This window comes from Hypomesus nipponensis, chromosome 25 (genome assembly GCF_054491055.1).
Source record: "Hypomesus nipponensis isolate SF chromosome 25, ASM5449105v1, whole genome shotgun sequence".
Taxonomy (NCBI): Eukaryota; Metazoa; Chordata; class Actinopteri; order Osmeriformes; family Osmeridae; genus Hypomesus; species Hypomesus nipponensis.
Genome location: NC_140385.1, coordinates 349,253 through 370,000, shown reverse-complemented (window position 1 = coordinate 370,000; position 20,748 = coordinate 349,253). Strand labels below are relative to the sequence as shown.

Below are 20,748 nucleotides of genomic sequence, written 5' to 3'. Positions count from 1 at the left end.
ATGGGTGCTCCTCTGGTCAGAATAGAATACAAGCTGGTGGGGGAAGAGAAACACTGGCAGGGGGGTGGGGGAGGCAGGGGGGGAGGCAGGCTTCCTCTCTCCCCCCTTCCCCCTCCGCCACCCCCTGCCCCCGTCCTGTCTGCTTATTGGCCGTTGCATGCTGTCCCGTCTTCCGCCATGCTGCGCTCTGCCCTCGTCAAAACAATGACATCTGGCGGCAAGAACATAGAATTACAGATGAGACGTAGCTGGTAACTTTGCTTCTGCTTATCACCAATATGCTAAGAGATTGTTTAAATTACCTTGTTTCTACAATACATTAAAATACAACGAGATGTTAGTTTGAATGGTCAGTCCTTTGTTTGGCCAGGTTGGTGTTGGTGTCTATCCCGAATATAAGCCTACCTCGTCTGTACTTATCGCACTGACATTAACAAGATACCGTGTAACTAACAAAGCGCTGGACTTTGTAACGTTATCACTGCAAACATCCCGTCAGCAAGCATGGGTACACCCGGGTTTGGATAACGCAAACGGAGTTCGGTTGTGCGTGACCCGGCTGAGAAGCAGTAGGCTGGATCAGCGAGCTAGCTAACTTCGTTACTACCCATGTTTTTGCTCAGGTTTGTCAACTTCTAGGAAGTGTAACACTAGTAGGGACGTTCAAACGTTATTCGGTTGGAGCAAAGGCGAGTTAATTGTTAAGTTCGCATTTGTGAACTTACCTCGTCCACTCCGCAAGACTTGTACCAGTCTAGTCAAATCCCGCCCTTGGTCAGGGAGTAACCCAATGGCAAGAGACAATGACTTCAAATTCACCATCTTATTCGTCAGGGGATGTGTCCATAATTTCTCCGTCAGAGTTCTTCCGTGTTTATGTTTTTACGCAGTGACAACACCCGCCCCTCCTCTCCTCTGATTGGTTCATCCCGGGAGATGTGAAAAGCAGACAGCTCCATTTGTCCGTAAGAGTTCATCAAAAAACGAAACAATATTTACACTCGCACACACACACACACACACAAGACCCTCGATACACACACCATATCTTCCTAACACCCTTCCTCCCCTCACTCATTCAGTCTATGCAGGCTCGCGTGCTCGCTCCCTGTAAACCGAGCCCCGCCCCGTGACTGGAGCCTCCCCACATCGTCTCTATGAGCGTGCGCGCCCCCGCGTGTCACCTTGCCCCACTGCTGTAAAGGTAAAGCTGAACAGCGCGAGGCCAAGGCCGGTGGGACTGTCCGGTTTGAATCACAGAAGCACGGGGACACGCCGGGAGACCAACAGTCGTTAACATGGCTGACACAAAGCCCAAAACATCTCCGAAGGCCATTAAGTTCCTGTTCGGTGGTCTGGCCGGGTAAGTAGGGGTCGGCGGAGGCCTGGTAGCGGTCACCGGGCTACACCGCAGACGGGAGCTCACGGTGCAGTGTTTGGTTACCTAACTGACGCAGACCGTGAGACCCCGGTGTGGCTTGAGAGAAAGAGAAGGAAAGCGTGTGGTTATTGCTGTCTCCAGGCAGGATAGTTTCAATCAGAAACAACCAAACTAGCTAGTTAGCACAGCGTTCATGACCCGTATTGATCGGTAAACAGTTATCAAAAGGCTTGAGCTCGTTATAGGTTCTGGACTGCTCTGAGCTTGGATTTAGTTTTGCTAGATTATATTTTGACATTTTTTATTTAGCTATATTGGAAAACCACAAAAACTGTGGCTCGAGCCTGTGTTCAAGGGTTTTATTACTCTTATTACTTATAATATTGTTTTTATTGATTTTATGTAATGCACCTTGAGCTGCAATTCTTGTGTGAAATGTGCTATATAAATAAAGTATTTTTATTATCATTATTATCCCTGTGTGAGTTAACCTCTGGGATCGCAGCCCCACTGTGACTAACAGACCAGACCGTAGTTCGTACCAGTTGCCAGTAGGACCGTATTACTCGCGTGACCATAAACAGCCGTGTTTGTGAAAGCTCTGTCGCTGTTGTGAACGTCACACACTGTTCAAAGGTCACGACCCCACAAGCCTCTTTGCTGTGGCCGGTCCTCCCGACTGACATGGTTTTAGCCCAGTACACACAGTGTGTTGGTCCACATCGCTTGCTGTGTGTGTGTGTGTGTGTGTGTGTGGGGGGGGGGGTTGTTTACAATAACATTGTAAACATGCAGATTTAGAACAGGGGCTTATTTTACTCCCCTATCCTCCCTCCCTCCCTCTCTACCCCTCTTCCCCCTCCCCCCTCATATCTTCATAAGGAGTCAGGGTGAGTGTTTCTGTAGCATCAGTGGTCCTGCAGGTACCAAGACAGGAGATGGTGTGTGTACTAACTCTCTCCTGCACCGGGGCAACTGCTGTGGAACTACTGACCAAGTGTCTGTGTGTGTGTGTGTGCAGGATGGGGGCCACAGTGTTCGTACAGCCTCTGGACCTGGTGTGACCAAGTGTCTGTGTGTGTGTGTGTGTGCAGGATGGGGGCCACAGTGTTCGTACAGCCTCTGGACCTGGTGAAGAACAGGATGCAGCTGGCAGGTCAGGGCTCCAAGGCCAAGGAGTACAAGACCAGCTTCCACGCCCTGGGGTCCATCCTGAGGAACGAGGGTCTGGGGGGCATCTACACTGGGTACACACACACACACCCTGGGGTCCATCCTGAGGAACGAGGGTCTGGGGGGCATCTACACTGGGTACACACACACACACACCTTCATGCACTCACCCCCCCCCCCCTCCCCTCCAGTCTGTCTGCAGGGTTGCTGCGCCAGGCCACCTACACCACCACCAGGCTGGGCATCTACACTGTGCTGTTTGAGAAGATGACGTCTGCAGACGGGACGCCCCCCAGCTTCCTGCTCAAGGCTCTGATCGGCATGACGGCCGGAGCCACGGGGGCCTTCGTGGGCACGCCTGCAGAGGTGGCTCTCATACGCATGACCGCAGACGGAAGGTGAGGAGATTGTGTGTGCAAACATCAGTCACTGATGTTTTGTATTCTACATGCATGTGTTCCCTTACTCCCCAACACTGTGTGTGTGTGTGTATATGTGTGTGTTTGTGCAGACTGCCTGCAGACCAGAAGAGAGGTTACTCCAACGTGTTCAACGCTTTGGCCCGCATCACCAGGGAGGAGGGAATCACCACACTCTGGAGGGTAGGAGAGAGAGAGCTGTGGGTGTGGATGTGTGTGTATGTGTGTGTACAGTAAAGTATGTGTGTGTGTTTCAGGGGTGTGTACCCACCATGGCGAGGGCTGTTGTGGTGAACGCTGCTCAGCTAGCTTCATACTCTCAGACTAAACAGGGTCTGCTAGACTCAGGTACGCACACACACAATCTACACACACACACACACACACACTCTAAATACATGCTCACACATACTCTTGTATCACATTCTTATATCACAAAAATCACATTCCCCCAGCCGGACGCTCACTAAAACAAACACAATACCATGGTCTGGGTGAATACTCGATTCTGATTGGCTGCAGGGTTCACCGTTCTTAATGCGCTGGAAACGTAGCATGAGCCTGTGTCATAGGTGGGTAATGAAAGAAAAGGTTTATTAGGGGTGGAGCCATCACAATACACTGTAACAGGGCGGAGCCATCACAACGCGCTGTAACAGGGTGGAGCTATCACAACACCCGCTGTAACAGGGCGGAGCCATCACAACACGCTGTAACAGGGGCGGAGCCATCACAACACGCTGTAACAGGGGCGGAGCCATCACAACACGCTATAACAGGGCGGAGCCATCACAACACACGCTGTAACAGGGCGGAGCCATCACAACACGCTGTAACAGGGGCGGAGCCATCACAACACGCTGTAACAGGGCGGAGCCATCACAACACGCTATAACAGGGCGGAGCCATCACAACACACACTGTAACAGGGGCGGAGCCATCACAACACGCTGTAACAGGGGCGGAGCCATCACAACACGCTGTAACAGGGCGGAGCCATCACAACACGCTGTAACAGGGGCGGAGCCATCACAACACGCTGTAACAGGGGCGGAGCCATCACAACACGCTGTAACAGGGCGGAGCCATCACAACACGCTGTAACAGGGGGGAGCCATCACAACACGCTGTAACAGGGCGGAGCCATCACAACACGCTGTAACAGGGCGGAGCCATCACAACACGCTGTAACAGGGCAGAGCCATAACAGATGTTTCTGCAGGGTATTTACACACAGTAACAGGGTTTTTTTCTGCAGGGTATTTTGGGGATGACATTCTGTGTCATTTCTGCGCCAGTATGATTAGTGGCCTCGTTACCACGGCAGCATCGATGCCTGTGGACATCGTCAAGACCAGGTGAGGGTCCCCGCCCCTCCCCTCCTCCTCTTCTCTTCTCCTCCTTCCTCACCCCTCCTCCTCCTCCCTGTGTGTCTTATAAATATATCAACTCCCTCTCCCCCTCTCTCTCTCTCCCTCCCCCCTCTCTCTCTCGCTCTCTCTCTATCCCTCCCTCTCTCTCTGTCCTTCTCTTTCTTTATCCCATTCTCCCTCCCTCTCTCTCCCCCCCCCCTCCCTCTCTCTCTCTCTCTCTCTCTCTCTCTCTCTCCAGGATCCAGAGCATGAGGATGATTGATGGAAAGCCGGAGTACAAGAATGGTGTAGTACGTACCTCCCCTTCAACACCCCACACACTGTGTGTAGCATTTAGTGCTGGTGTGTAGAGATGGGGTGTAGTGTATAGTGATGCAGTACCTCCTCCCGTCCTGCAGGAGGTGCTGGTGAAGGTGGTGCGGAACGAGGGCTTCTTCTCTCTGTGGAAGGGCTTCACTCCATACTATGCCCGCCTCGGCCCTCACACAGTCCTCACCTTCATATTCCTGGAGCAGATGAACAAGCTCTACAAGAAATACTTCCTGGACTAGACACACCTATACACACACACACACACACATACACACACATACGCACCTACACACACACACACACACTTATACTCACACACACCAGGTTAGGGAGTGACCTTTCACCTGCCATTCTGCCCTACAACAGTCCCAACTGCCAAGCACACACACACATACACACACATACATACATACACACAAACACACATGGTTGGGGCTCCCAAGATGATGAATGGAAGCACAACTCAGATGACCTTGGGGACGGGAAGGAGGGGGGAAGGATGGGGTAGGGCAGGGGGGAAGGATGGGGTAGGGGAGGGGGAGGGGGATGGGGATGGGGTTGGGGAGGGGAGGGGGATGGGGTAGGGGAGGGGGATGGGGTAGGGGAGGGGAGGGGGATGGGGTAGGGGGGGGGGGAGGAAGATGGTTGTACAACTGACCCTGATAAGACATTCACACACAGACCTCTTCAACACGCACACCATACACACACTCACACGTGATACACACACACACACAATCATACAGACACACACAAGTTCTCAGACAGATGTGTTGGTGTTCTAAGCAACAGGAAAAAGCTGGTAGTGTTCCTGGTGCATCATGGGAAGGCAGGGAGCTGCTCCGGTAACCATGGAGATTCCCCCTGTCAGAGTTGTTGATTAAAACATGTTTTTCTGAAACTTCCTCTGTGTCTTAGACTGGTGCTTCACACACACAAACACGTGTGTGAAAGAAAGAGAGCTGCTAGCAAAGCTACAGTAGCTAGCTAGAGAGGGGAGCTTGCTCTGCTACGGTGAGTAGCTAGTGAGAGACAGGTGCCAGTTATGCAACAGTAGCCAGCTGCATGTCCAGACATATTTCTGCTGTTTACAGACATACACACACATTCTTTGTTTCAGCAAACTAGTTGGGATCTACCTACCTGTCTGTTGTGTCTACCTGCCTGTCTACCTACCTGTCTGTCTGTTGTGTCTACCAGCCTGTCTACCTACCTGTCTGTCTGTTGTGTCTACCAGCCTGTCTACCTACCTGTCTGTCTGTTGTGTCTACCAGCCTGTCTACCTACCTGTCTGTCTGTTGTGTCTACCAGCCTGTCTACCTACCTGTCTGTCTGTCTATCTACCCACCTCTTCTTGACCATTTTCTATTCCTCCCTCATACCTCCGCCCCCATCTCTAACTCCGCCCCCATCTCTAACTCCACCCATCTCTAACTCCACCCATCTCTCCGTCTTTCTTTGCCAAATAAGGTCTTGCACACCCCAAACTGACTGCTCAACACCCAGCCAAACACACCCACACACATGATTGTTCTCACACACAGACTCACTGACAGTGGGGCGGTTGCTAACATGTATAAAATGCGTGTTTGCAACCACTTCCTGTCTGCTCATGTTGATGCAGGAAGTCAGTGTTGCAGCTCCGTTAGCTGCAGAAAGTGTCACACAACTGAAACCGATCAAAGTTTCCCTGAGCTAACGAGCGAGGGCGTGAGTGAGGAAGAGTGTGTGTGTCTTCATGAAGCTGTGATGAAATGCTGCACATGAACCATTTTCACTGAGAGACTTGAGAAAGAGGGAGTAAGAAGAGACACAAAAGTGTGTCTGTGCATGTGAGTGTGTGTGTGAGTGTGTGTGAATGAGTGTGTGTGTGTGTGTGTGTGTGTGTGTGTGTGTGTGTGTGTGTGTGTGTGTGAATGAGTGAGTGTGTGTGTGAGTGTGTGTGTGTGTGTGTGTGTGTGTGAATGAGTGAGTGTGTGTGTGTGTGAGTGAGTGTGTGAGGGGTTTCGCCTCCAGGGATAGATTCTGAGGCCATGTCATCAGACTTGTATTAACAGGTCCTTCTATCTCTCTCTCCCACCCTCCCCCTCCTCTCTCTCTCTCTTCCCACCTACCTCCCTCTCTCTCCCCCACCCTCCCCCTCCTCTCTCTCTCTCTCTCTCTCCTCCCACTTTCCGCCCTCTCTCTCTCTCTCTTCCCCACCCTCCCCCTCCAACACACATACAACACACACTAACCATTGTCTGCAGGCAACACACTGTATTTTGATTGGCTGATGAACCTAGTAACGGTGCATCTCTTCTTCTTGCTTTAAATGTTACTGAGTGTGTGTAGGTCCACTGTGACGTAAACGCACACCATAATATGTAATATGTATAATATGTATACACCATGTATAGCCAGGTCATAACCTGTTAATACACACACTGTGTGTGTGTAGATAGAACAGGTTAAACCAACTGCATACTTGTATATCCTGCTGATCCCCCTCACACACACAAATGTACACAAGCACACACACACACACACACACACACACACACATCGCTGAAACAGGTAAAAGTTACCCTGAGCTACATGTGTAAATGTGGCGCGTGCACGGAGATACTGGATTAGGTTCCAACAGAGGAACAAATGTTGATCGGAAAGTTGGAATATTGTGTCGGTAAGTGGGGCTGAAACCGCATGTCGCTCTCGCTGTGTGTGCGCGTGTCATGGAGGAAGTAAGCCCAAGGGATGGGCGCGGGACCTGGCGGCTGCTATATAACAGAGCGAGACCTCTTCTTCCTGATTCACTCTTTCTTTTCGTCTCGAGTCTCCAACAGGTATGTATCAAACACAGACACAGACACACACTTGCGGCGACTCGGAAACTAAAGTTTTAAAGTTTACAACTGTGTTCATTGTACATGATTTTTTTCTGAGCTTTGAGTTGTTAAGTCAAATGACTCATTTAACTTTCGCTGCTGCTGTCCTCTTCTCTGAATAATAATAGTAAGTATTTGACAGAATTTGTTACATGATCTGGTACTTTAGTATACTCATGCAGTCTCTCCTCTCCTCTCCCCCTCTTCTCTCTAGGACATATCATGGCAAGCTGGACTAAATGGTTGGAAAGGCTGGCGGGCAATGACATCATGGATTGTGCGATCGTGGGGTACAAGCCTGGAGAAGAGTCAGTGTGGGCGTCGACAGAAAAGGGGGAGCTCGCGAAGATCACGGTAGGTACAGCCTTCGCGTGTGTGTGGGTGCAGGTGTGTATGTGTAGTTTTGGTGGAGGCAGGGATGCGCACGAGTCCTGTGGAGGCCAGTTTCCGGGGTGCGGATGTACCCCGCGAGCTCTCTCCGCTCCTTATTTGGTGACGTTGTTCCAAACTGCACGAAATGTAGGAAGTGGTTTAAGGGTCGCGCGATGCTGTCTCACTTCCCCTTCTGCCTGCACAGTTCAGCTACTAGTCCCACAGACACACTGTCTCTCAGAAGCTCCCTCTATGTCACATGAGCAGCATAAAGTTGTTGTTTTTAAGGTTTGTGACCAAACACACCACACACACACATGGGCATGGCATTTCTCCACATACCTGCAGTGTTTCAACACATGCACACACATGTACACACACACATGCACACACATGTACACACACACATGCACACACATGTACACACACACAAACACACACATGTACACACACACAAACACACACATGTACACTCACACAAACACACACATGTACACACACACAGATGCACACATGTACACACACACAGATGCACAGGAGGGAAGTAAGATTGAGTGCAGAAGAGAGAACTGTTCGTGGTGTGTGTGTGTAAATGTGTAAGAAAGTGTGTGTGTGAGAGAGAGAGAGAGAGAGAGAGAGAGATAGAGAGAGAGAGAGAGAGAGAGTATTTGTGTGTATGTGAGAGTGTGTGTGTGAGAGAGAGTTTCAGGAAGTGGATGATCTCTGAAGGCAGCAGTGTGTACGTGTGTGTTCTTGTGCGGTTTTCGAATCATTCTTTCATGTCTCAACCTGTTGTGAATTTCTGACTCTCTCCCTCCTCTCCCTTCATCTCTCTCCCCCCTCGCCTCTCTTATTTTAACCATCTTTCTTAATGTCTAATTTTCATCCATCTTTCTTAATGTCTAATTTTCATCCATCTCTGAACACTGCGTGTGTTGGGAGCAAGTTTAACTTCTGCTGCTCTCTAGTGGTGAGGTGAGAGAACAGCACCCTATCAGACACTTTGAGTGTGTGTGTATTTGAGTGTGTGTGTGTGTGTGCGTGTGTGTGCGTGTGTATTTGAGCGTGTGTAACAGGTAGTGTGTGTGTGTGCATGTCTTGGTATTTGTATGTGTGTTGGCGTCCATGTGTGTGTGTGTGTGTGTGTGTGTGTTAGGGGTGTGGCAGAGGTAGAGGGCATGACCAGACGAGAGCTGCAGGAATGCCATGGCTAAAAATCTGAGGAATTTAGGCAGAAGAGATGGGAGGAGGGAGAGAGAGAGGAAGGTAGGAGATATAGAGGAAGGGAGAGAGAGAGGAAGGTAGGAGATATAGAGGAAGGGAGAGAGAGAGGAAGGTAGGAGATATAGAGGAAGGGAGAGAGAGAGGAAGGTAGGAGATATAGAGGAAGGGAGAGAGAGAGGAAGGTAGGAGATATAGAGGAAGGGAGAGAGAGAGGAAGGTAGGAGATATAGAGGAAGGGAGAGAGAGTAGAAGGTAGGAGATATAGAGGAAGGGAGAGAGAGAGGAAGGTAGGAGATATAGAGGAAGGGAGAGAGAGAGGAAGGTAGGAGATATAGAGGAAGGGAGAGAAAGAGGAAGGTAGGAGATATAGAGGAAGGGAGAGAGAGAGGAATGGATAGGAGATATAGAGGAAGGGAGAGAGAGAGGAAGGTAGGAGATATAGAGGAGGGAGGAGGGAGGAGGGTGGTGTGGAGGGAGGAGGGTGGAGGGAGGAGGGTGGTGTGGAGGGAGCAGGGTGGTGTGGAGGGTGGTGTGGAGGGAGGAGGGTGGTGTGGAGGGAGGAGGGTGGAGGGAGGAGGGAGGATGGTGGTGTGGAGGGAGGAGGGTGGTGTGGAGGGAGGAGGGAGCAGGGTGGTGTGGAGGGGGGAGGGTGGAGGGATGAGGGTGGTGTGGAGGGAGGAAGGTGGAGGGAGCAGGGTGGTGTGGAGGGGGGAGGGTGGAGGGAGGAGGGTGGTGTGGAGGGAGGAGGGTGGAGTGGAGGGAGGAGGGTGGAGTGGAGGGAGGAGGGAGCAGGGTGGTGTGGAGGGGGGAGGGTGGAGGGAGGAGGGTGGTGTGGAGGGAGGAGGGTGGAGTGGAGGGAGGAGGGAGCAGGGTGGTGTGGAGGGGGGAGGGTGGAGGGAGGAGGGTGGTGTGGAGGGAGGAAGGTGGAGGGAGCAGGGTGGTGTGGAGGGTGGAGGGTGGAGGGAGGAGGGTGGTGTGGAGGGAGGAGGGTGGAGTGGAGGGAGGAGGGTGGTGTGGAGGGAGGAGGGTGGTGTGGAGGGAGGAGGGTGGAGTGGAGGGAGGAGGGTGGTGTGGAGGGAGGAGGGTGGTGTGGAGGGAGGAGGGTGGAGTGGAGGGAGGAGCGTGGAGTGGAGGGAGGAGCGTGGAGTGGAGGGAGGAGGGTGGTGTGGAGGGTGGAGTGGAGGGAGGAGGGCGGTGTGGAGGTCCAGTGGTCTAACCCTGCTGTGATTTCTCCCCAGCAAGCAGAGATCAAGATGCTGGTGTCGAAGGACCGCTCCCCCCTGTTCTCTGGGGGTGTGACGGTGGCAGGGGTGAAGTGCACCACCCTGAGAGACGCGCTGTTTATGGACCAACAGAACACCCTGGACCTGAAGACCAAGGTCTACGACGGCCAGCCGGAAACCTTCGGCATCTCTATAGCCATGACCAAAATGGGTACACACACACCACACACACACACACCACAAACACGCACACACCACACACACCTCATGCTCACAGAGACACACACCACACACATGCTCATACATGCACAGATATTTTGTAGTTCAGCTACATTCTACTATCTAATGCATCTCCTCCTCTCTTTGTCTCCTCTCCTCCTCTCCTTTTCTCCTCTCCTTGTCTCCCTCTCCCCTGGTCTCCTCTTCTTGTTTCCTCTCCTTATCTCCTCCAGCCCTGCTCATCTGTAAAGGGCAGAAGGACACCCATGGAGGATTTCTAAACAAGAAAGTGTTTGACGTGGCTGCCGATTTACGAAAGTTAGGATACTGATCCCCCACCCCCCGGAAAGACATGATGCCAAAATAAAAGAAAACTGTTTTAATTTAAATGTGTGTGTGTGCGTGGTTGTTGGGAGGGATCTCCAGTGAGGAAGGCTCATAAACTTCAACCTGTGATGTGTGTGTGTGTGTGAGAGCATGTGTATTCGTGTGTGATGTGTGTGTGTGTGTGAGAGTGTGTATTCGTGTGTGATGTGTGTGTGTGTGTGAGAGTGTGTATTCGTGTGTGAATGTGTGTGTTTCATCTGACAATGTGTAACCTCAGTGAGCAAGGAAACATTAATTCCTGAACTGTCTGACAATGTGTGTGTGTGTGTGTGTGTGTGAGAGACAGAGAGAAGGGTGTGTGTTCCTGTAGAAAGGGTTCAGCTCCTATGAGGTTAATTTTAGCCCTCTGAACGGTAGAGTGGGATTGAGGAAAGGATATGAAAGTGTGGTGTGTGTGTGTGGTGTGTGTGTGTGGTGTGTGTGTGTGGTGTGTGTGTGTGGTCTGTGTGTGTGGTGTGTGTGTGTGGTGTGTGTGGTGTGGTGTGTGTGGTGTGGTCTGTGTGTGTGGTGTGTGTGTGTGGTGTGTGTGGTGTGGTGTGTGTGGTCTGTGTGTGTGGTGTGTGTGTGTGGTGTGTGTGGTGTGGTGTGTGTGTGTGGTGTGTGTGTGTGGTGTGTGTGGTGTGTGTGTGTGGTCTGTGTGTGTGGTGTGTGTGGTGTGTGTGTGTGGTCTGTGTGTGTGGTGTGTGTGTGTGGTGTGTGTACGTGGTGTGTGTGTGTGGTGTGTGTACGTGGCGTGTGTGGTGTGTGTACGTGGTGTGTGTGGTGTGTGTGTGGTGTGTGTGTGGTGTGTGTACGTGGTGTGTGTGGTGTGTGTACGTGGTGTGTGTGGTGTGTGTGTGGTGTGTGTATGTGGTGTGGGTGGTGTGTGTGGTGTGTGTGTGGTGTGTGTATGTGGTGTGGGTGGTGTGTGTGTTGTGTGTGACAGTGGAAAGGTTAGGGTGCATGTGAGAGAGATATTGTGTGACAGGCAAAGGGTAGGGGAGTGTGTGTAATATGTGTGGTGCACTGTGGATGTGTGTGTAATATGTGTGGTGCACTGTGGATGTGTGTGTGAGAGAGAAAGAGAGGTCAGGGTGAAAGGACTGGCCTTTTACTACGACCTCAGTCTCACGTTCCTGCTGAGGGTGAACTCTGACCTTTCTCCTCTGTTAGGGAGCGTCTCACATGATGGGTAGAGGGATGGAGGAGGAGGGAAGGGAGGAGGAGGGGAGGGAGGGAGGAGAGGAGGGAGGAGGAGGGAAGGGAGGGAGGAGGGGAGGGAGGGAGGAGGGGAGGGAGGAGGGGAGGGGGGAGGAGGAGGGGAGGGAGGGAGGAGGAGGGGAGGGAGGAGGGGAGGAAGGAGGAGAGGAAGGGAGGAGGGGAGGGAGGAGGAGGGGAGGGAGGGAGGAGGAGAGGGAGGAAGGAGGGGAGGGAGGAGGAAGGAGGAGAGGAAGGGAGGAGAGGAAGGGAGGAGGGGAGGGAAGAGGGGAGGGAAGAGGGGAGGGAGGAGGGGAGGGAGGAGGGGAGGAAGGAGGGGAGGAGGGGAGGAAGGAGGGGAGGAGGGGAGGGAGGAGGGGAGGAGGGGAGGAAGGAGGGTAGGAAGGGAGGAGGGGAGGAGGGGAGGGAGGAGGGGAGGGGAGGAGGGGAGGGAGGAGGGGAGGAGGGGAGGGAGGAGGGGAGGAATGAGGGGAGGAAGGAGGGGAGGAAGGGAGGAGGGGAGGAATACTGGAAAAGAGAAAGGGAAGGGTGGGGGGATGCTGGGATAGAGGGATGAAGGGATGTATTCAAAGAAAAACGAATGGAGGGATAGAGGAGAAGGAGGGAGGGATAGAGGGATGAAGGTATAGGCTGCATGGATGGAGGGATAGAGGGATGTATTAAAGGAGTGAGGAATGGAGGAAGAGAAGGGTGGAGGGCTGCAGGGATAGAGGGAGGGAAGATTTAACACAGACATCAATGATTAATCTTATAATTTATCAATAATATATTGGATAATCTGATAAGAGAATCCACCAATCACGCGGGGGTCATTCTGTCTCTCCCTGCGCCGTTCCACACTGCCGGCCTCCGCCTGTAGTGCGCAAAATCCATTTTGAGACGGTCCCTAACGCACGCTCCTTATCGGGGTACGGCCCACTGCCCGCTTATAAAAGTAACCGGGGGACGCTGAGAGGCACTTTTCAAGTCATCCGGACAGTCGGACCTTCACCTTACAGCCGCCACACCCCTCACGTAAGTCCCACTTCTCCCGTGTTTTAGAACTAGCAAACTCCTCTAACTCGCGGTTTCTTGGCAGTTTGAAAAGTCTGATTGGAAGCTGCCTGTGCTGCTGATACAGAATACGGAAACGCGGATTATATTTTCAGGACAATCGTTTTACAATCGACGGTCAAAAAAGGTGCGTAGGAGATAGTTCGTGCAGCAGTGAGCCGCGGTAGTCGTTTGCACGGTTAGTTTGCTTTCTATTGTTGTGATAAATCTGGATAATTCACTGTTTCAAGGGAGACAGCGTAGTTCGTAACTCTAACGTTTGATATGTCATCCTTTTTTAGCTGACGCTGGTAGAGAAACGGAGCAGAAAATTATGGATCCGAATTGTTGTAAAAGTGTTTTGGTGGTTCGTATCGGTAGTGGAGTGCGTGCATGGTTTCAGTCAGCCTGACATTAAAACATTGTGAATCACGAGCTGCATGACCGGGAGTGGAGGTTGGCCACACACGTCCTCCAGACCCGCGTCTCGGTTGTTTTTCAACCGTAAATGAACGGCCAAAGTCCAGTAACGATTACAGCATTGTCACGTACATCATGTGCGTCAGTTGCGTCATGGCCGCGCTTTTGTCTCCTGTTAGTCAGTCACGAGCTGATTAGGAACGGTGAGGTAATACAACACCTGGAGGGAGAGGGGGAGGAGGGGGAGAAGGGAGGGAGAGGGGGAGCAGGGGGAGGAGGGAGGGAGAGGGAGGGAGAGGGGGAGCAGGGGGAGGAGGGAGGGAGAGGGGGAAAAGGGAGGGAGAGGGGGAGCAGGGGGAGGAGGGAGGGAGAGGGGGAGAAGGGAGGGAGAGGGGGAGGAGAGAGGGGGAGGAGGGAGGAGGGGGAGGAGGGAGAGGGGGAGGAGGAGGGGGGGGGAGGGAGAAGGGGAGGAGGGGGAGGAGGGGGAGAAGGGAGGGGGAGGAGGAGGGAGGGGGAGAAGGGGCAGAAGGGAGGGAGAGAAGGGAGGGGGAGGAGGGGGAGAGGGGGAGAAGGGAGGGAGAGGGGGAGGAGGGGGAGAAGGGAGGGAGAGGGGGAGAAGGGAGGGAGAGGGGGAGGGAGAGGGGGAGGAGGGAGGAGGGGGAGGAGGGAGGGAGAGGGGGAGGAGGGGGAGGAGGGAGGGAGAGGGGGGGGAGGGAGAGGGGGAGGAGGAGGGAAGGGGGGGGGAGGAGGGGCAGAAGGGAGGGAGAGGGGGAGAAGGGAGGGGGAGGAGGGGGAGAGGGGGAGAAGGGAGGGAGAGGGGGAGGAGGGGGAGAAGGGAGGGAGAGGGGGAGGAGGGAGGGGGAGGAGAGAGGGGGAGGGAGAGGGGGAGGAGGGGGAGGGGGAGGGGGAGGGGGAGGGGGAGGGGGAGGGGGAGGGGGAGGAGGGGGAGGGGGAGGAGAGAGGGGGAGGGAGAGGGGGAGGGGGAGCAGGCAGGCAGCACTCTCCATCATACAGCTGTGTGTGTACAGTATGGATTCAGGATAGGTCATAGTGGTGTTGGGTGGTAGTTGAGGAGGTCAGATGAGTTTCTGATGGGGCAGGAAGATAGGAGGTGAGAGAGAGAGAGAAGGAGACAGGAGGGGAGAGGGAGGGAGACCCAGCTGAAGCATGGGGGAGGGGGTGGGGGGGTGGAGTTGCTGTGTGTATTAATATCCTGCATCAACGTGCCTAACTGTAATACCAGACGTGCCACTAAAAGGTCAGGGGTCAACAGGAGTCATACAAAGGTCATCACACACACACATACGTGGATTCTATTAATATCTCTCCTTAGAGAGCATTCAGGCGAACACTTGGGCGGGGGTGTACTAGTCTAGTGGAAGCTGAAGGACAAAGTGGGGGGAGGGAGGAGGAGGGAAAGGGTGGACAGAGGAGTAGGAAATAAAACAGACTACCAACACAAAATGAGAGAGGGAGGGGGAGGTAACTGAGTGGAGATATATTTATCTCTACTTACTCCTCCCTGTAGATTTTCAGCCCTCTTCCTATTGGTCCTCCCTGCAGCTCTGCTCCCTGATAGGTTGGCTGGAGGGTAGAGCTACAGTGTGAGCTCAGGGACAAACTTCATTGTGACGCTCGTATTACACACACACACACACACACACACACACACACACACACACTGTGCTCCCTGTGAGCATGGCTCTACACCGGCTAGCTAGCGCAGGTCTCTCACGCATTATACACACAAACTGTACACACACACACACACACACGTACTGTACACACACACGTACAGTAGAATTCTACAGACTTACCTGTTAGCAGAAACAACAAAAAACATGGAGTATTTTGAAGGTCAATATTAATGATTTCTCTCTCTCTTCCTTCCTCTCCCCCCCCCCGCCCCCCCTCTCCCCCCCCCCCGCCCCCCTCTCCCCCCCCTCTCCAGTCAGGATGTCCATCACAAAGATTCACGCTCGGGAGATTCTGGACTCCAGAGGAAACCCTACTGTGGAGGTCGACCTCTTCACTGCCAAGGGTAACACACGCACACACCAAAAACATACACACCATAGACTTGGAAGCAATGATGTGTGTGTGTGTCAGGTGGCTGAGCAGTTAGGGAATTGGGCTAGTAATCTGAAGGTTGCTGGTTTGATTCTCGGCCGTGCCAGATGACGTTGTGTCCTTGGGCAAAGCACTTCACCCTACTTATCTCTGGGGAATGTCCCTGTACTTACTAAGTCGCTCTGGATGTGCGTGCGCGTGCGTGCGTGTGTGTGTGTGTGTAGGGAGGTTCAGGGCTGCAGTCCCCAGCGGAGCGTCTACTGGAGTCCACGAGGCTCTGGAGCTCAGAGATGGAGACAAGACCCGCTACCTGGGGAAAGGTGAGGGGAGGGGCTACCTGGGGAAAGGTGAGGGGAGGGGCTACCTGGGGAAAGGTGAGGGGAGGGGCTACCTGGGGAAAGGTGAGGGGAGGGGCTACCTGGGGAAAGGTGAGGGGAGGGGCTACCTGGGGAAAGGTGAGGGGAGGGGCTACCTGGGGAAAGGTGAGGGGAGGGGCTACCTGGGGAAAGGTGAGGGGAGGGGCTACCTGGGGAAAGGTGAGGGGAGGGGCTACCTGGGGAAAGGTGAGGGGAGGGGCTACCTGGGGAAAGGTGAGGGGAGGGGTATACCTGGGGAAAGGTGAGGGGAGGGGTATACCTGGGGAAAGGTGAGGGGAGGGGCTACCTGGGGAAAGGTGAGGGAGAGGCTACCTGGGGAGAGACAGTCTGGTCTGTTGGTCTGGTCTGATCTGGGCTCTGTTGGTCTGGTCTACAGGGACACAGAAGGCTGTGGATCATGTGAACAAGGACATCGCCCCCAAACTGATTGAGAAGGTTTGCACACACACAGGCCTACACACACACAGGCCTACACACACACGCTCTCTTTCTCTAACTTTCTCTTTCTCTGGTCGCTGTCTCTGAGTAGAAGTTCAGTGTGGTGGAGCAGGAGAAGATTGACAAGTTCATGTTGGAGCTCGATGGAACTGAGAACAAATGTAAGCACCTCTATCAAGCGCCTCTTCCCTTCCTCAAACTGACTTTTGTTGTGTTGTCTTAGCTGTGCATTAAATGTAGTATGGTGTTATATTGTGGCTGTGCAGCCCAGTTTGGGGCGAACGCCATCCTGGGGGTGTCTCTGGCGGTGTGCAAGGCTGGAGCAGCAGAGAAGGGGGTTCCCCTCTACCGGCACATTGCTGACCTGGCAGGGCACAAAGACGTCATCCTACCTGTACCTGTGAGTGTGTGTGTGTGTGTCCCACCTTGTTGTATAAATTACACAGGATGTCTGGATTGAGAGCTTCCTAACCCCAACCCCCCCCCCACCCCCCCCCAACCCCCTCAGGCCTTCAACGTGATCAACGGGGGTTCCCATGCTGGTAACAAGCTGGCCATGCAGGAGTTCATGATCCTGCCAGTAGGGGCCGCCACCTTCCACGAGGCCATGCGCATCGGCGCCGAGGTCTACCACAACCTGAAGAACGTCATCAAGGCCAAGTACGGCAAGGATGCCACCAACGTGGGGGATGAGGGCGGCTTCGCCCCCAACATCCTGGAGAACAATGAGGGTGAGGAGGGGAGAGGCAGAGGGATAAGGGGAGGGGGTGGGAGTGGTTGGACATGTTGTAATGGTTTGTACAAGTATTGGTATAAACAATGTAGTTAACTAGTGTGTGTAGCTAAATGAGCTTGATGGTAAACGCTGGCTGGCTGTTGCCCTCCCCTTCAACAAGGGTCTAACCCTTACAAGGGTCTAACCTATAAGTCTTTCTGGAAAGACTTCCCTAACATCTCCCCCCACCCAGCCCTGGAGCTACTGAAGTCGGCCATCGAGAAGGCAGGGTACCCAGACAAGATCATCATTGGCATGGACGTGGCAGCCTCTGAGTTCTTCAAGGCTGGGAAGTACGACCTGGACTTCAAGTCTCCAGACGACCCAGCCAGACACATCTCTGGAGAGAAGCTGGGAGACCTATACAAGAGTTTCATCAAGAACTACCCAGGTACACACACACTCCCTCTCCCCAGGTACACACACACGTACACACACACACACTCCCTCTCCCCAGGTACGCACACACAAACACACACTGACCCCTGCCCGTCTCCTCCCTGCAGTCCAGTCCATCGAGGATCCATTTGACCAGGACGACTGGGAGAACTGGTCCAAGTTTACGGGCGCGGTGGACATCCAGGTGGTGGGGGATGACCTGACTGTCACCAACCCCAAGCGCATCCAGCAGGCTGTGGACAAGAAGGCCTGCAACTGCCTGCTGCTGAAGGTCAACCAGATCGGCTCCGTCACAGAGTCCATCCAGGCGTGAGTATGGGGGCCTCTGGACGAGCTCTGCCGTGTGGACAGGGGGGTGAGGCCTGTTGTGGAGCTCTGCCATGGGGCCTAGGGAGGGTGAGGCCTGTTGTGGAGCTCTGCCATGGGGCCTAGGGAGGGTGAGGCCTGTTGTGGAGCTCTGCCATGGGGCCTAGGGAGGGTGAGGCCTGTTGTGGAGCTCTGCCATGGGGCCTATGGAGGGTGAGGCCTGTTGTGGAGCTCTGCCATGGGGCCTAGGGGGGTGAGGCCTGTTGTGGAGCTCTGCCATGGGGCCTAGGGAGGGTGAGGCCTGTTGTGGAGCTCTGCCATGGGGCCTATGGAGGGTGAGGCCTGTTGTGGAGCTCTGCCATGGGGCCTAGGGGGGTGAGGCCTGTTGTGGAGCTCTGCCATGGGGCCTATGGAGGGTGAGGCCTGTTGTGGAGCTCTGCCATGGGGCCTAGGGGGGTTGAGATCCATCTGAACTGTGTGTGTGCAGGTGTAAGCTAGCCCAGAGTAACGGCTGGGGGGTGATGGTCAGTCATCGCTCAGGAGAGACTGAGGACACCTTCATTGCTGACCTGGTAGTGGGGCTCTGCACCGGACAGGTAAAATGCACACACGCACTCACTCACTCACTCACGCACTCACTCACTCACTCACACTGTTTTCATGTCTGTATCCTCCCAGATCAAGACTGGTGCCCCCTGTAGGTCAGAACGCCTGGCCAAATACAACCAGCTCATGAGGTGAGACACACACACACATTTTCTCTCACACATTCTCACACACGCACTCTTCCCTGACCCCTGACCTCTGTCCTCAGGATTGAGGAAGAGTTGGGAGACAAGGCCAAGTTTGCCGGCAAGGACTTCCGCCATCCCAAGATCAACTAAGAGCCTCTAACCCTCCCTCCCTCCCTCTAGGCTGGTGGATGTGGTGCTCTGGAAGTCAGATAGGCTCCCTGACCTCTGACCTTTTCAAATTCCACTGATATTTTGTATCTCATCCCACTGACACACGTGACCCGAAATAAAAATGACCAATAAAACGGAATCTTATTATTATTATTATTATTATTATTATTATTATGACTAATCCACTTTGAGGCCATATTGATTTAATCTTTCATCCACCAACATGCATTCAGTCCAAAGCTGCCCTGTTTCACGTACCTGCCTACAGCTAGACTGGAAGGAGAGCGTACACCAAGGGTCAACATCACTGACCTACTGATCAACATCACTGACCTACTGATCAACATCACTGACCTACTGATCAACATCACTGACCTACTGATCAACATCACTGACCTACTGATCAACATCACTGACCTACTGATCAACAACACTGACCTACTGATCAACAACACTGACCTACTGATCAACAACATCACTAACCTACTGATCAACAACATCACTAACCTACTGATCAACAACATCAATGACTGATCAACAACATCACTGACCTACTGATCAACAACATCAATGACTGATTAACATCACTAACCTACTGATCAACAACATCACTGACCTGCTGATCAACAACATCACTAACCTACTGATCAATGACTGATCAACATCACTAACCTACTGATCAACAACATCAATGACTGATCAACATCACTAACCTACTGATCAACAACACTGACCTACTGATCAACAACATCACTGACCTACTGATCAACAACATCACTGACCTATCGTCTGATCAACAACTATCACTGACCTACTAACTAACCATCAGTTAGCTGGGCGGGTGGGTAGTTATGGTGTCTTGAAGTGTAGAAACACAACAGTCCAAAACTGCCACAGCTAAATGGAACGTGCTGCAGGGTGAAGCAGCATTCTGGATATAGGATCACAGGAACCTGCAACTAAACAGGAACTCTTGCTGCGTCTACGAGCAGTTTACTTCTAAGCACACGAAGGCTCATGGGTAATCAACAGACCAGAGATCAGAAGGCACACACACACACCTTCTGACGTCCGTGTCTTACAGTGAAAGAGTTGTGGTGAGACAGCTGTTGCTTAGTGATGCTCAGTGTGCAGGAAGTCTCACTGACCATCGCTGCCTCAGTGCAGTGTGTGTGCGTGTTTGGCACAGTGAGGTGCTGTGGGTTGGGGTTAAGGAATGTTGCATGCGTCAGAAGGTGTTGACACTCACTCACACACACACACACACACACACAAGAACTCATCAATCACCCGAGGGGGGTAACAGGGTGATAATGGGGATGTTTATTACCCCCCCCTCTGCCTTTGTTGCCCCCTCAGACAGACACACCCCTCCTCCTGTCTGCATTCAAAACCCTGCTGCTGACGTCAGACTGGACGCAAGCTTCACACACACACACACACACTCCCTGTAGGTTAGGAGGTCTCACCTATGGCCTTCTCCACGGCGACAGGCAGCGTTTGAGGAACACTGTAGCCCCTCCCCCTTCTGAGGGAATAGTTTGACGGACAGACACGTCGCCACAGAAACGCTTTACAGGGGGCGGGGCCAGGAAGGTCAGCGATCCTTAGGCTCGGCTGGGAGGCCGTGTATGTGTGTGTGGGTATGGGTGTGTGGGTATGTGTGTGTGTATATGGGTGTGTGTGTATGGGTGTGTGGGTATGGGTGTGTGGGTATGTGTGTGTGTATATGGGTGTGTGTGTGGGTATGGGTGTGTGTATATGGGTGTGTGTATATGGGTGTGTGTATGTGTGTGTGTGTATGGGTGTGTGGGTATGGGTGTGTGTATATGGGTGTGTGGGTATGTGGGAAAGTGTGTGTGAAAGAGAGAGAGCGTTA

General features: G+C 53.1%; 3 protein-coding genes and 1 long non-coding RNA gene across 4 annotated transcripts in view; 3 read left to right on the top strand and 1 right to left on the bottom strand.

Annotated features, from left to right (window-relative positions):
• Positions 1–1,023, bottom strand: part of LOC146221521 (uncharacterized) — a 3,523-nt gene extending 2,500 nt beyond the window's left edge. The window contains exons 1-2 of the long non-coding RNA XR_014746738.1: positions 726–1,023; positions 1–211 (exon numbers count right to left, since the gene is read on the bottom strand). The exon at positions 1–211 is cut by the window's left edge and continues 52 nt beyond it. This is a non-coding gene — a long non-coding RNA (uncharacterized LOC146221521). The remainder of the gene's footprint in view (positions 212–725) is intronic.
• A 141-nt stretch (positions 1,024–1,164) lies between these two features.
• Positions 1,165–5,158, top strand: slc25a11 (solute carrier family 25 member 11). The gene is made up of 8 exons (XM_084691406.1): positions 1,165–1,363; positions 2,476–2,628; positions 2,746–2,952; positions 3,066–3,156; positions 3,231–3,321; positions 4,232–4,331; positions 4,585–4,636; positions 4,745–5,158. Exons 1-8 carry the CDS (start codon positions 1,299–1,301, stop codon positions 4,895–4,897), a joined length of 912 nt encoding a protein of 303 aa, XP_084547532.1. The 5' UTR covers positions 1,165–1,298; the 3' UTR covers positions 4,898–5,158.
• Positions 5,159–7,383: 2,225 nt separating this feature from the next.
• On the top strand, positions 7,384–10,952 carry pfn1 (profilin 1). The gene is made up of 4 exons (XM_084691670.1): positions 7,384–7,483; positions 7,740–7,879; positions 10,360–10,555; positions 10,797–10,952. The coding sequence occupies exons 2-4, from the start codon at positions 7,748–7,750 to the stop codon at positions 10,892–10,894; spliced, it is 426 nt and encodes a 141-aa protein (XP_084547796.1). The 5' UTR covers positions 7,384–7,483; positions 7,740–7,747; the 3' UTR covers positions 10,895–10,952.
• A 2,073-nt stretch (positions 10,953–13,025) lies between these two features.
• Positions 13,026–19,008, top strand: eno3 (enolase 3, (beta, muscle)). Its single transcript, XM_084691142.1, has 12 exons — positions 13,026–13,161; positions 15,551–15,640; positions 15,894–15,989; positions 16,423–16,481; positions 16,576–16,645; positions 16,751–16,884; positions 16,993–17,215; positions 17,453–17,650; positions 17,766–17,967; positions 18,452–18,560; positions 18,643–18,701; positions 18,779–19,008. The coding sequence occupies exons 2-12, from the start codon at positions 15,556–15,558 to the stop codon at positions 18,846–18,848; spliced, it is 1,305 nt and encodes a 434-aa protein (XP_084547268.1). The 5' UTR covers positions 13,026–13,161; positions 15,551–15,555; the 3' UTR covers positions 18,849–19,008.
• The last annotated feature ends 1,740 nt before the right edge of the window (positions 19,009–20,748 follow it).